The 15,635-nt window shown below is 51.1% G+C and overlaps 1 protein-coding gene across 2 annotated transcripts in view; it reads right to left on the reverse strand.

Moving 5' to 3' along the window:
• The window catches only part of pik3c2a (phosphatidylinositol-4-phosphate 3-kinase catalytic subunit type 2 alpha), a 56,609-nt gene that overhangs the window by 38,012 nt on the left and 2,962 nt on the right, over nt 1-15,635 (reverse strand). For both annotated transcript variants that reach the window (XM_031899719.1, NM_001134817.1), the window contains 2 exon segments: nt 3,059-4,197; nt 209-306 (listed from right to left, as the gene is read on the reverse strand). In XM_031899719.1, coding sequence (XP_031755579.1) covers nt 209-306; nt 3,059-4,141 — 1,181 coding nt within the window. In that variant the 5' untranslated portion in view covers nt 4,142-4,197.

The following is a 15,635-nucleotide window of genomic DNA, read 5'->3' on the forward strand; positions in this document are numbered from 1 at the left end:
TCGCCTAGTTGGTTACAAATCTCCCTTGTCGCGGGCGACTAATCTTCCCGAAATGCCATCCCACCGGCTAGAATGTAAATCTAGCCGGCGGGATGGCATTTAGTCACCCCGCAACTTATCTCCCCGTCCCAGCCCTAAATACACTCCTAGATAAACGTAATAACCAGGGACAGTGGAACTGCCCGCAGACACCGCGTTACTCGCTTACTTTGCAACTTCTTGGCAAAAAGCAGCAACTTCTTCGTCGTCTGCTTCTAATTCCTTCAGCAGCGAGTTCTCTGCCGGAACCCTGGTCCCACTGTCTTTCTGCAACAGAACAAGAATCAGAGAGAAATATTTACAACTGGCATTTATTATTTATGTTTTTTTAATTATTTCACAACTCTCCAGGTTGGAATTTCAGCACTTATCTGGTTGCTAGGGTTCGATATACCTTAACAACCAGGGAGTGGTTAGAAAAATAAGTCATACAAAGTAACAATAACTATGGGTATCCTCACACAGCAATAGTTTTTTGGCTGCTGGGGTCAGTGACCCCCATGTGGAATTTCAGCAGCTATCTGGTTGCTAGGGTCTTGTTTACCTTAGCAACCAGTCAGTGGTTTGAATAAGAGAGTGTAATATGAATACGACGGGGCCCTGCTTAGAAAGATAAGGAATAAAATGTAACTATAATAATAAAATTGTAAGCTCACAGTGCAATAGTTTTTGCCTGCTGGGGTCAGTTACCCCCATGTGGAATTTCAGCAGCTATCTGGTTGCTAGGGTCTTGTTTACCTGGCAGTAGTTTGAGTAAGAGAGTGTAATATGAATACGCTGGGGCCCTGATTAGAAAGATATGGAATAAAATGTAACAATAATAAAATTGTAAGCTCACTGTGCAATAGTTTTTGGCTGCTGGGGTCGGTGACCCCCATGTGGAATTTCAGCAGCTATCTGGTTGCTATGGTCTTGTTTACCTTAGCAACCAGGCAGTAGTTTGAATAAGAGAGTGTAATATGAATACGCTGGGGCCCTGATTAGAAAGATAAGGAATAAAATGTAACAATAATAAAATTGTAAGCTCACAGTGCAATAGTTTTTGGCTGCTGGGGTCGGTGACCCCCATTTGAAAGCTGCAAAGAGTCAAATAATTAAAAAAAATAATTACAAAAAATATATTTATATAAAATAATAAATACCAATTCCAAAATTGCTAGGAAAAGGACATTCTATAGTTAACTTAAAGGGGAACAGCACAGATTCAAAGGGGCAGTTCACCTTTAAATTCATTTTTAGCAAGACCCCCCATCAGCCAATGAAAGGACTGCTCTGTGAGGCTACAATTTGGATACTTTAGCTCAGTTCCTTTCCTATTCTTCTTCTAGTCTCTCATTCCCACAACTGCCCAGTTGCTAAGGTAAATCTAAGCCCTAGCAACCAGGCAGTTGCTCAAATTACCAAGTGGAAAGAGTATATAAATGGGATGAAGCAGATTGTCCCCAGTGCTGCTACCATTCATATAGGCACGTACAGAGGTTTCAGGCACAAACACGTGTTATTTACGTGATAGCGCCCCCTATAAACAAGAGCAGGCAGACGTGTGGGGAAAGTGCAGCAAAGGGTAAATACACTTTAATGCACATCCCTCAGATTCCTCAGAAAGTGCTCATTCTTATTATTCCCATTGCCAAGAGCTCTTGCCCACGCGCGGCTGTGATTTAGTGTAGTGAAGGGGTCACAGTCGGCCTGGGAAGCAGCACTTTGCAGCGGGGGGGGGGGGGGGGGGGGGGGGGGGGGGGGGGGGGGGGATGAGCGTGTGTGATGCCCAACTGGGGGGTCCCACAGTCATTCTGCTGCCTCGTCTACTTAAACACAGCGGGGTCCATGCTGAGAAGCCCCCGCTGATCTGTTACTGGGTATTAAGCTGCGGTGCCGCTCTGTAAGCGGATCCAGTTCTACCCCCAAGGGGGGTGCAAGAGAGAAGCCCCCATGGTGCGATCTGTGCCGCAGATATATACTGGAATAACTGTTTAATAAAGCCCCGTCTCAGATGGGGGGGGGGGGATCAGCTTTCAGGCCGAGTGTAACACAAGCCCCGACTGCACTTACAGCAGGAGAATTCCCTTCCAAATGAGCCTTTATAGGAATAAGATAAACACTGAATGAAAATACTTTTATATAAAAGGCAGCTGCTTCCCAACCTCACTGGCATATGGTCCTACATTCTTTCCACAGTCGCACTCATTTGCTTTTAAATATGCAGACTGTTATGGTTACTGTGCAGCCTGAAGCCCCTGCAGAGCGACGTACGGCCCTGGGATGCTTTAAACAAAATGTATTTTTATATATTCAAAGGAAAATAGGACTGCAACTGTAGGGGGTTAAAGATTTAAAGGGCCGATGTACTCAATATTTTATAAAAGAACTGTCCTTAGTAACTGGAATAAGCATTTTGTTACAGCTTTATGCTATTAGAAGACTGTTCCTGCTGGACTTTGCTTAGTACAGGGGAATCCCTATGTGCCATAGTTTTATGGTATCTCTCTGTACAGGCTATGAGCAAACTTAGGGGGCTGTTCCTGCTGAATTGTGCTTAGTACAGGGGAATCCCTATGTGCCATAGTTTTATGGTATCTCTCTGTACAGGCTATGAGCAAACTTAGGGGGCTGTTCCTGCTGAATTGTGCTTAGTACAGGGGAAACCCTATGTGCCATAGTTTTATGATATCTCTCTGTACAGGCTATGAGCAAACTTAGGGGGCTGTTCCTGCTGAATTGTGCTTAGTACAGGGGAATCCCTATGTGCCATAGTTTTATGGTATCTCTCTGTACAGGCTATGAGCAAACTTAGGGGGCTGTTCCTGCTGAATTGTGCTTAGTACAGGGGAATCCCTATGTGCCATAGTTTTATGGTATCTCTCTGTACAGGCTATGAGCAAACTTAGGGGGCTGTTCCTGCTGAATTGTGCTTAGTACAGGGGAATCCCTATCACAATATCAGAACAACACCCCAGTACAACACCCCGTTAGGAAACAACATAACGACTATGTCAGGGTGAAACAGTGAGTAACTCACCTGCGGTTGGTCCCACTTCTGCTGTAAATGGGTAGGTCGGATGTTAAGGGAAAGGCTTCTAGTAACAGTGGCTCCAGAAGGTTTGCCGTTAAGTTTCTTTTCGGGGCTACTATATTTTATGGGTTTTTCCTCCAGCAGAACCGCATCCCAGGGATCCTTGACTTTGGAATCACTAGGAGACGCCCCAATCCCCTGCGCATGATTGGAGGAGTCTGTGCTATCCACCTTGGGTTTGCTGAGAGGATCAAGATCCAGCCAATCAAATTTATTGATGCTGTCTGCGTCGTCTGCCCCCTGCACCGTAGGGGAGGTGCTCTCGGATTTGGCCGCGTCGGCCTCCGCGCTCGACCTCCCGTTCTTTACGAACTCGGAAGTGCTGGCGATTTTATCAAACAGCTTGGCCATGTCCGGAGAGACTGTATTGGAGTAGCTGGACAGGTTCCCTCGGGGCTGAAAGGGGGCCCTTGCCGCCATCTGATAGGATACGTACTGCGAGCCAGTTGGGAGGCTGAGATAGACCGGATCGTGGCGCCGAATGGCCGGGACGCTGGCGTTGTACCCATTCTGGAAAGGATGAGCGCATTTGGGGTACGATGCAGAGAAGCTTGGCAATAAGTTCACAGTTCCAGTTCCCTGGATTCCGGGGGCCCACTGGCTCCTCTGGAAGGAAGGCTGGCCATAAAACTGTGGGGAGGCCCGTGGGTTGGCTACTGGCGCCTGGGATATGGCTAGAGGCTTCCTTTGATCAAAGTGATCATCCAACAGCAGCCTCTCCATCTCCGCGTCTGTCAGTTTCTCCACGTCGATCCCCAGGAAAGTCTCCGCGTTGTTCTTCTTCTTAGCGTCGGACTCCGGGAACACCATGAGGTCGGGCTCCTGTCTGCCCGAAGCCGGGGGCTTTTGCCGGCCCTGCATGAAGGCGCCCCCCTGGCCTCTACCTTGCCTCCGGTCTTTGCGCAGCTTTGCTAAGGCCTCCGCTTCCATTTGCAGCGCCTCCTCTTTGTCGACCTCTTTAGGTCTCGTCGCCCCCGCGGATGAGGATACGGACTGTCTGAAGCCATTGCTGCTGGATATATAGGCCATGCTGGGCGGGACACGACCATCGACAAGCTGCCGGGACTTTCAGATCATCACTGGATCTAATGGGGGAGAAATTAAAGGCAATATTAAGATATATTCTATAAATGCATTCTCTATATACAAATGACAGGAAGCAGAACTCTCACTTCCCCCTGACACACCGGCACTAACATGGTGTATAACTATATAAGGGGACCATAAACTATGAGGTGGGAGCATTTGTTCCCCCCAGGGAGTCCCCCACCCAAACGGAACCTACTCCTGTTACTGTAAATGATGTTTGCTGGGTTTGTGAGCCCCCCCCGGGGCAGGTACCCTCGGCCTCCTCCTTAATTATTTGGTGTTTTGAATACGGGTAGAGAAGCCGTGGCCACCCAGCACCAATAAATGACCCTCAGAAAGAAAAGGGTTAATGGGAGAGTCTGGCGAGTATAATGCAGTCGAATAAATAGGCAACAGTTGCGTCTCCCGTCGGGGCTGTTGGATGCAGCACAATAAAGGCACAGATGTTACACATTGCATCAGTAACTTTAATTAAGCAAATGTCTCCATATGTCAGTGCCATAAGTTACGCAGAATGAAGGAGCAGATAATCGCATTTGTAACGTCTGTTCATGTGATAGAGCCAGCCAAGCAAAGGGTTAATGTACCTCAATAGCGTCTCACAACCAGCTGATCTCTGAATGTGTTAATGGTTTTATCATTATCTCCCAGTAGAACCAGCCTTACTAAGGGTCAATGGCTGTATCTCCCTGTGGGACCAGTCAAACCAAGGGTTAATAGCTGTATCTCCCCATAGAACCAGCCTTACTAAGGGTTAATGACTATATCTCCCAGTAGAGCCAGTCAGACCAAGGGTCAATGGCTGTATCTCCCTGTAGAACCAGCCTTACTAAGGGTTAATGGCTATATCTCCCTGTGTGACCAGTCAGACCAAGGGTTAATGGCTGTATCTCCCCGTAGAACCAGCCTTACTAAGGGTTAATGGCTATATCTCCCCGTAGAACCAGCCCTACTAAGGGTTAATGGCTGTATCTCCCTGTAGAACCAGCCCTACTAAGGGTTAATGGCTATATCTCCCCGTAGAACCAGCCCTACTAAGGGTTAATGGCTATATCTCCCCGTAGAACCAGCCCTACTAAGGGTTAATGGCTATATCTCCCCGTAGAACCAGCCCTACTAAGGGTTAATGGCTATATCTCCCCGTAGAACCAGCCTTACTAAGGGTTAATGGCTGTATCTCCCTGCGGGGCCTGTCAGACCAAGGGTTAATAGCTGTACCCCCTACTCCAGGCTGTTGCTGTGCGGAAGGCAAAGCTGCAGGTGAGGAGCGTCAGGCTACAGGCTGTTTCACCCAGTAAGACAGGTACCTGACAGCTAAGCCCCGCCTCCTCCCCACCTGTCCCTTTAGAAATACGCCATAACAGCGCAGGGGTTCAGGGGCTGTTCCCTTGCCCAACAGGGCTACTAGCCATTCTATAACTAATAGTTAACCCCTTTAATAGCATTTAGATTTTTTTAAATGTAATGCTAATTTTTACCAACTTTTTAATTAGTCTTTGCAATTTGTTTTTCATAGTTTTTGAATTATTTGCCTTCTGACTATTTCCACCTTTCAAATGGGGGTCACTGACCCCGGCAGCCAAACTCTATTGCTCTGTGAGGCTCCAGTTTTATTACTTATTTTTCTATTCATGCCCCTCCCCTGTTCATTCAAACCACTCCCTGGTTGCTAAGGTAAGTCGGATCCTAGCAACCAAATAGCTGCTGAAACTCCAAGCTGAAGAGCTGCCGAAAAAAAAATTAAAAAATTTAAAAAAAAAACTACAAATAATAAAAAAAGAAGACCAATTGCAAATTGGCTCAGAATATCACTCTCTACATCATACGAAGAGTTAACTCAAAGGGGAACAAACCCTTTACCAAATTAAAATGGACCCATGTTCTGCATCTGCTGATAGTATCCGTTAGAAGCAGGGGCCCCAGGGCAAATAAAATACTGTGGGGCAAGAAAAACAAGTGACGGCTATCCACCCCATGGGGCAGGCCACATTTAGATCACTAGGTGCTGTTTGCACTACAATTCCCAGCAGTCCCAGGGGGCTGACAGTGACAGCAACACAAGCTCATAGAGCAGCAATGTTGCATCCAATCAACACTCTGGGGGCCGTAACACAGCATGATGGGAGTTGTAGTTCAGAGACAGCCAGTCTGGGGGAGTCTATTCCTGAGCCCTATGCCTCCTCTTCCATGCAGGCAATGGAACCTTCCTACGGGGACCAATCACCATCCCACGGGGGGGGGGGGGAAGCACCGGCGCTCAGCGTTGGGGGCTGCTGAGTATTTTCCAACGGGAAATGGTTTAAATAACCACATAAAACGCACGCAATGAAATCGCTGCCAGACGCTACTAACTAGGCCTCAGTAGGAGAGCCATACTGGTATGGAATTAAAGGGCAACTATAACCTCACAATTACACAGGAACACCTGGGGGACCATTTATGACCAAAGCATCCATTGCTATGACATCACTTCCCTTGGCTGCCAGGCCACGCCCCTAATTGGCTTCTTTGTTGCTGAATCTGCAGATACAAATGTCAATCCCATATGGAAAGTAACAAGTTAAAGGGCAAGTATCCTCCAGACACAGCGGCCATAATATAATCAGTAACATGAGCAATAACATCCCATGCAGTTTATTATTTATAGGAGTTTATACCGGTTTATTCAGTAAGGAGGGAACGCAGCAACAATGAAGATGACGGCCCATTTACATTTGCAGCACTGCTGCCTGGGGAGGCCTTATTCAGTTATGAGAGAGAGGGAAGAACAAAAAATACACTGAACTTTTAATAAATATTTATAAACGTGATACGGGAAATAATGTTATTAAAAGGATACTGCCCCTGTGTAACATTAAAGGGACACTGCCCCCCCCCCCCCAGGAGGCAGGAAGGCACTCCCCCCAGCGGGGGCATGAATGGCAGCTGAATACCCCCCATTGCTGGAGATAGGGGTTTGGGAAAGGGGCAGCGTTACAATGGGCTTCTGTCTTTTTTTTTCAGTTTAATTAACCATGTAATTATGCAATTTGCACTTGCGGAGCAGGGCCCTCCCACTTCCCTCCTAATCACTCACTAATTACAGAGGGAATCACACGGGGGGGGGGCTCCCAACAGTCTCACTGAAAAGGGGGAGTCACAAACCAACCAATTTATGTTATAATAAGGAATAAACTATAATACAGCAGTTATACTACCTTACATTGTCCCTCCGCCCCCCTACAGTAACATTGTCTCTCTGCCCCGCCCCCCTACTGTAACATTGTCTCTCTGCCCCGCCCCCCTACTGTAACATTGTCTCTCTGCCCCGCCCCCTACTGTAACATTGTCTCTCTGCCCCGCCCCCTACTGTAACATTGTCTCTCTGCCCCGCCCCCTACTGTAACATTGTCTCTCTGCCCCGCCCCCTACTGTAACATTGTCTCTCTGCCCCGCCCCCTACTGTAACATTGTCTCTCTGCCCCGCCCCCCTACTGTAACATTGTCTCTCTGCCCGCCCCCCTACTGTAACATTGTCTCTCTGCCCCGCCCCCCTACTGTAACATTGTCTCTCTGCCCCGCCCCCCTACTGTAACATTGTCTCTCTGCCCCGCCCCCTACTGTAACATTGTCTCTCTGCCCCGCCCCCTACTGTAACATTGTCTCTCTGCCCCGCCCCCCTACTGTAACATTGTCTCTCTGCCCCGCCCCCCTACTGTAACATTGTCTCTCTGCCCCGCCCCCCTACTGTAACATTGTCCCTCTGCCCCGCCCCCCCACTGTAACATTGTCCCTCTGCCCCGCCCCCCCACTGTAACATTGTCCCTCTGCCCCGCCCCCCACTGTACATTGTGTCTCTGCCGCCTCCCCCTACTGTACATTGTTCCTTACTGTACAGGACCCTTCTGACCCCACCCCCTACTGTACAGGACCCTTCTGGCCCCACCCCCTACCGTACAGGAAATTCTGGCCCCACCCCCCTACCGTACAGGACCTTCTGGCCCCACCCCCCTACCGTACAGGACCTTCTGGCCCCACCCCCCTACCATACAGGACCCTTCTGGCCCCACCCCCTACCATACAGAACCCTTCTGGCCCCTCCCCATGCACATAAGAAATGGAAGGGCATGAATTCTGCTGCCGTTCCCACAAGTCAAAGCTGTAATTATTACAATTATTGCACTGTGTTTGAGACTATTTGCGATTAGTCTTCATTTTTTATTATTTGTAGTTTTTTAGTTATTTCATTTTCAGTTAAGGAGCTCTCCAGTTTTGAGTTTCAGCAGCTATCTGGTTGCTATGGTCCAAATTACCTTAGCAACCAGGGAGTGATTTGGATGCGAGACGGATGTATGAATAGGGGAGGGGCTGAATACTAAAGAGAGTTTCAAAAAGTAATAACAATAAAACTGGAGCCTCACAGAGCAATAGGGTTTGGCTGCCGGGGTCAGTGACCCCCATTTGAAAGCTGCAAAGAGTCAGAAGAAGGCAAATAATTAAAAAAACTATAACAAATAAATAATGAAGACCAATTGCAAAGTTGCTTAGAATTGGCCATTCCATAACATACGTTAAGTGAGTGCCCAGCGTTACTGTGGGGAGAATAGACCCGGGGGGGCACAACCCTAGTAGATCCCAAGTCCGACTCGTTAGGTCACTTGTATTTCTACAGATATTACTAACGAGTGTGACATTGTGTTTGGCCTGGGCACGTAACAACCCCCAAGGCCTCTTATATGTAACAACAACAACACGGCAAGGCCTCCCTTACAGAATGGACACAAGATTCATCACAAACACACACACAGCCACTAAAGGAAACAATATGGCAGCTCCCTCCCATACAGAGGGGAACGAGCAGAGATGTAGGTTTCAGTGAGGGGCACTTTCCAATAAAACCCTCTTGATGTTGGGGGGGGGGGGTTGTTTTACAGGGAACCTCTTGTCTGTGTGAGAGGAAACCCAAGTGATAAATAACAATAATAAAGCCTTTAGCAGGAGAACAAACACCCCCTGTGTGTGGCTACAGGAAATGCCTGAGAGTGTGCCGCTTCCCACCCAACTTGCCACCGGTCACACAGGGCATCGGCCCCACAAACAGACTGCTACTGTCCCCCCCCCCAGGTCCCACCAACCTCTCCCATGGGGACCCCTTCAGCAGCATTCCTGAGCCCCAACATCAGCGCCATGTTTGTATTTCCCTGTCGCCCCCACGGCTCCCACCGTGTATAATAAACACGGATACCCCTAATTACTGTATTGAGCCCCCGTCCCTGGGGTGTCACCAAAAACAGCAAATAAGCACTCACCCCAAATCCCCCCCTAACTGGCCTTCAGGCTGGGCCCCCTTAGCCCATAACAAGGTTACAGATATATAGAAACATTGGGGTAACAGTCACCCCACTATAGTTCCAGGGGTACCCAGGGCACAAATAAGCACTCACCCCAAATCCCCCCCTAACTGGCCTTCAGGCTGGGCCCCCTTAGCCCATAACAAGGTTACAGATATATAGAAACATTGGGGTAACAGTCACCCCGCTATAGTTCCAGGGGTACCCAGGGCACAAATAAGCACTCACCCCAAATCCCCCCCTAACTGGCCTTCAGGCTGGGCCCCCTTAGCCCATAACAAGGTTACAGATATATAGAAACATTGGGGTAACAGTCACCCCGCTATAGTTCCAGGGGTACCCAGGACACAAATAAGCACTCACCCCAAATCCCCCCCTAACTGGCCTTCAGGCTGGGCCCCCTTAGCCCATAACAAGGTTACAGATATATAGAAACATTGGGGTAACAGTCACCCCGCTATAGTTCCAGGGGTACCCAGGGCACAAATAAGCACTCACCCCAAATCCCCCCCTAACTGGCCTTCAGGCTGGGCCCCCTTAGCCCATAACAAGGTTACAGATATATAGAAACATTGGGGTAACAGTCACCCCGCTATAGTTCCAGGGGTACCCAGGGCACAAATAAGCACTCACCCCAAATCCCCCCTAACTGGCCTTCAGGCTGGGCCCCCTTAGCCCATAACAAGGTTACAGATATATAGAAACATTGGGGTAACAGTCACCCCGCTATAGTTCCAGGGGTACCCAGGGCACAAATAAGCACTCACCCCAAATCCCCCCCTAACTGGCCTTCAGGCTGGGCCCCCTTAGCCCATAACAAGGTTACAGATATATAGAAACATTGGGGTAACAGTCACCCCGCTATAGTTCCAGGGGTACCCAGGGCACAAATAAGCACCCACCCAAATCCCCCCCTAACTGGCCTTCAGGCTGGGCCCCCTTAGCCCATAACAAGGTTACAGATATATAGAAACATTGGGGTAACAGTCACCCCACTATAGTTCCAGGGGTACCCAGGGCACAAATAAGCCCTCACCCCAAATCCCCCCCTAACTGGCCTTCAGGCTGGGCCCCCTTAGCCCATAACAAGGTTACAGATATATAGAAACATTGGGGTAACAGTCACCCCACTATAGTTCCAGGGGTACCCAGGGCACAAATAAGCCCTCACCCCAAATCCCCCCCTAACTGGCCTTCAGGCTGGGCCCCCTTAGCCCATAACAAGGTTACAGATATATAGAAACATTGGGGTAACAGTCACCCCGCTATAGTTCCAGGGGTACCCAGGGCACAAATAAGCCCTCACCCCAAATCCCCCCCTAACTGGCCTTCAGGCTGGGCCCCCTTAGCCCATAACAAGGTTACAGATATATAGAAACATTGGGGTAACAGTCACCCCGCTATAGTTCCAGGGGTACCCAGGGCACAAATAAGCACTCACGCCAAATCCCCCCCTAACTGGCCGTCAGGCTGGGCCCCCTTAGCCCATAACAAGGTTACAGATATATAGAAACATTGGGGTAACAGTCACCCCGCTATAGTTCCAGGGGTACCCAGGGCACAAGCACTCACCCCAAATCCCCCCCTAACTGGCCTTCAGGCTGGGCCCCCTTAGCCCATAACAAGGTTACAGATATATAGAAACATTGGGGTAACAGTCACCCCGCTATAGTTCCAGGGGTACCCAGGGCACAAATAAGCACCCCAAATCCCCCCCTAACTGGCCTTCAGGCTGGGCCCCCTTAGCCCATAACAAGGTTACAGATATATAGAAACATTGGGGTAACAGTCACCCCGCTATAGTTCCAGGGGTACCCAGGGCACAAATAAGCACTCACCCCAAATCCCCCCCTAACTGGCCTTCAGGCTGGGCCCCCTTAGCCCATAACAAGGTTACAGATATATAGAAACATTGGGGTAACAGTCACCCCGCTCTGCACGAGACATGTGGGGGATGAGACATGCGGGGAATGTGTGCAACTACAACACTCCGCGCTCACACAGGAATGCTAACAATACAGGTCAGACAGCGAGGGGTAAAGCCCAAGAGTCTGAGTGAGAGAAGAAATAAAGAGAGAGGAAGACGCGCTCAGTAGATTCTCAGTTATTGCCCCAGTTTGTGCCACAGGTCATTTATAAAGAATGAACAGATTTGCAACTGGGCAGTAACCCGTGGCAACCAATCAGGTATTTGCTTTTTACTTCTCAACTTGCAGCTGGGTGAAATAGGCTAATCACTGACTGGTTGCTATTGGTTACTGCCCAGTCTTTATAAATGACCCCCACAGACAGAAGAGACGGGGCAGAACGGTCCCTTTAGAGGGGGTATCTGAGCAGAATGGCTGCACCCCGAGAGCCCAGGGATCACGGGGTTAATATTCTATGGCGCGGGAAGCATGCAGACTGCAGGGAGTCGCAGTCAGGGCGCATTTATATGAATATTGTATACTGAAAGGCTTGGTTAACTTTCAGTTTATTATAGAATGGCCTTGTTTAAACCATTGCCTGGTTGTTAGGGTCAAAAAGACCCTAGCAACCAGATAGACGATAAAATCCCAAATGGAGAGAAGCTGAACAAAAATCTAAATAACGAACAAACCATAAAAAGTGAAAATAATGGTCTCAGCACATGAATGTCTACAGCATATTAGAAATGAATTTAAAGGGGAACTAGCCCTTTAACTCTGGAAAGTTATTTTGGGGCGAATTCTGGCACCAACCTGCCCCACGCACTTTCAGCTATCAGCAAACTCTACAGAGAACTGAAAGCGCTGAATGTAAATAGCGAGAGATAACCCCGGGCAGGCCAGACAGCTCATTGCAGCGCCATAAAGCAGCACTGCAGTGCCAACACGAGCCCTACACGGGCACACACTGGCACCTTGGCCAAGTGACTCCCCGACCAACACCCAGATGGGGAAAACTGCCAATGGGCAGTAACCCATGGCAGCCAATCAAATTGCTGCATGCACTGTTCTACCTGCAGCTGGCTGACAAAAAGCAAATTACTGATTGGTCGCTTATTTGCCCAGTGCTGATAAATGAGCCCCACTGCGTGCCCTTTGCAGCCATGAAGGCCTTTCCCTGAATGTCGCTGCAGACTAAACGTCTATGCCATGGCCCCCCCAACAGATCCAGCCGAGGCTACGACTGGTCGCCCATTTGGCCCACTCCATAAAGAACAAGGAGAACTATTCTCAGCCGGAGCAACACAACACCAGTGATACAGGCCTTAAAGGGGCGGTACGCCTTTCAGATAACTTTTAGCAAGTTAAAAATGTACTCTTCCTAGCAGCTTTGCAATTGGTCATCATGATTTAATTTTAAATTGTCTTCATCATCTACACCCTCTTCATCTTTTAATTGGGGGTCACTGACCCTGGCAGTCAACAAACTATCTGCTCTTTGGGGCTACAATTTTATTGTTACTTATTATTCCTCATCTTTCTATTTAGGCCCCTCTCTATTTATATTTCAGTCTCTCGTTTATACCACTGCTTGCTAAGGTAAACAAGACCCTAGCAACCAGATAGCTGCTAAACAAAAAAGCAAAATAAATTAAAAAACTACAAACTCTGCAGCTTAAGTTTTAGCAGCTATTGGGTTGCTAGGGTCCAAATTACCTAGGCAACCAGGGAGTGGTTTGAATGAGAGACAGGTATATGAATAGGGGAGGGGCTGAATAGATAGATAAGGAATAAAAAGTAACAATAACAATAAAACTGGGGCCTCAAAGAGCAATAGGTTTTGGCTGCCGGGGTCAGTGACCCCCATTGGAAAGCTGCAAAGAGCTATACGAAGGGAAACAGTTAAAAAACTTTAAAAAAAATAAATAATGAAGACCAATTGAAAAGTTGCTTAGAATAGTCCGTTGTATAACATACTAAAAGTTGACTAAATGGTGAACCTCCCCTTTAAAGGGAAAGAGGGGGTCTAAACGTTTGGCCCAGTGATCCCCAAGCGCTGCAGCTGAAGGGTTAATGGGTCCGGCAGAGACAGGGCAATTCCTTGGCAGGGGCTAATTGTTACCATGTGAATATCTGAATGGCTTCCCAGGGCAGACAAGGGCAGTCCCAGCATCCCAGGCTCCTTCCATTCAGCGACGGGCGACGCTCTATGCACACAAACCAGCCAGGGGCTGAGGGGGCAAATCTTTTACTGCCCCCCCCCCCCATTGTAAGAAGCCCCTGAGAGTCTGTAAGGCATCACGGCCGGGACATTTCCCAGAAACATTCCTGTCGGGAACTTGGCACCGGCCTGAAACTATTTGCAGAATCCCTATTTTAAGAAGCCCCCTCCGACCCCCCCAGCTGAATGCTTAATTGCCAGCAGCTCTGTTATGCAGATTCAGGAAAGGAGCCTGGGGGGGGGGGCGGGCAAGATCTGCCCAGGGAACCAGGGGACAATGAGTGTGTTACACATTAATGGCAGACTGCTGTCTCTGCAACTCTGTAGCTTCAACTGTAAGCAACATCTGCCCCCCCCCTAACCCAGCAAGGGTGTCCCGCTCATCCAGCAAGGGTCCCCCACCCCATTAAGGGTGCTCAGATCTGCAGCCCCGGGGGATACTTTCACCCCCCCCAATCCAACCCCCCCACCCCAGCAAGGGCCCTCCCCCCCTCACTCAGCAAGGGCGCCCCCCACTCACCCACCCAGCAAGGGTCCCCCCCACTCACCCCATTAAGGGTGCTCAGCTCTGCAGCCCCGGGGGATCCTTTCACCCCCCATCCAACCCCCCCACCCCAGCAAGGGCCCCCCCTCACTCAAACACCCAGCAAGGGTCCCCCCCCACCCAGCAAAGGTCCCCCACCCACCCAGCAAAGGGTCCCCCCCCCGCTCACCCACCCAGCAAGGGTCCCCCCCCCGCTCACCCACCCAGCAAGGGTCCTCCCCCCGCTCACCCACCCAGCAAGGGTCCCCCCCCCGCTCACCCACCCAGCAAGGGTCCCCCCCCCGCTCACCCACCCAGCAAGGGTCCCCCCCGCTCACCCACCCAGCAAGGGTCCCCCCCCCCGCTCACCCACCCAGCAAGGGTCCCACCCCCCGCTCACCCACCCAGCAAGGGTCCCACCCCCCGCTCACCCACCCAGCAAGGGTCCCACCCCCCGCTCACCCACCCAGCAAGGGTCCACCCCCCGCTCACCCACCCAGCAAGGGTCCACCCCCCGCTCAGCAAGGGTCCACCCCCCGCTCACCCACCCAGCAAGGGTCCACCCCCCGCTCACCCACCCAGCAAGGGTCCACCCCCCGCTCACCCACCCAGCAAGGGTCCCCCCCCCGCTCACCCACCCAGCAAGGGTCCCCCCCCCGCTCACCCACCCAAGGGTCCCCCACCCCATTAAGGGTGCTCAGATCTGCAGCCCCGGGGGATACTTTCACCCCCCCCAATCCAACCCCCCCACCCCAGCAAGGGCCCTCCCCCCCTCACTCAGCAAGGGCGCCCCCCACTCACCCACCCAGCAAGGGTCCCCCCCACTCACCCCATTAAGGGTGCTCAGCTCTGCAGCCCCGGGGGATCCTTTCACCCCCCCATCCAACCCCCCCACCCCAGCAAGGGCCCCCCCCTCACTCAAACACCCAGCAAGGGTCCCCCCCCACCCAGCAAAGGTCCCCCACCCACCCAGCAAAGGGTCCCCCCCCGCTCACCCACCCAGCAAGGGTCCCCCCCCCGCTCACCCACCCAGCAAGGGTCCTCCCCCCGCTCACCCACCCAGCAAGGGTCCCCCCCCGCTCACCCACCCAGCAAGGGTCCACCCCCCGCTCACCCACCCAGCAAGGGTCCACCCCCCACCCAGCAAGGGTCCACCCCCCGCTCACCCACCCAGCAAGGGTCCACCCCCCGCTCACCCACCCAGCAAGGGTCCACCCCCCGCTCACCCACCCAGCAAAGGTCCCCCCCCCGCTCACCCACCCAGCAAGGGTCCCCCCCCCGCTCACCCCACCCAGCAAGGGTCCCCCCCCCGCTCACCCACCCAGCAAGGGTCCCCCCCACTCACCCACCCAGCAAGGGTCCCCCCCACTCATCCACCCAGCAAGAGTCCCCCCCCTCATCCCAGCAAGGGTCCCCCCCCCCCCCCCCCGCAAGGGTCCCCCCCCCCCCCCCG

Source organism: Xenopus tropicalis, chromosome 4 (assembly GCF_000004195.4).
Source record: "Xenopus tropicalis strain Nigerian chromosome 4, UCB_Xtro_10.0, whole genome shotgun sequence".
NCBI classification, from domain to species: Eukaryota; Metazoa; Chordata; class Amphibia; order Anura; family Pipidae; genus Xenopus; species Xenopus tropicalis.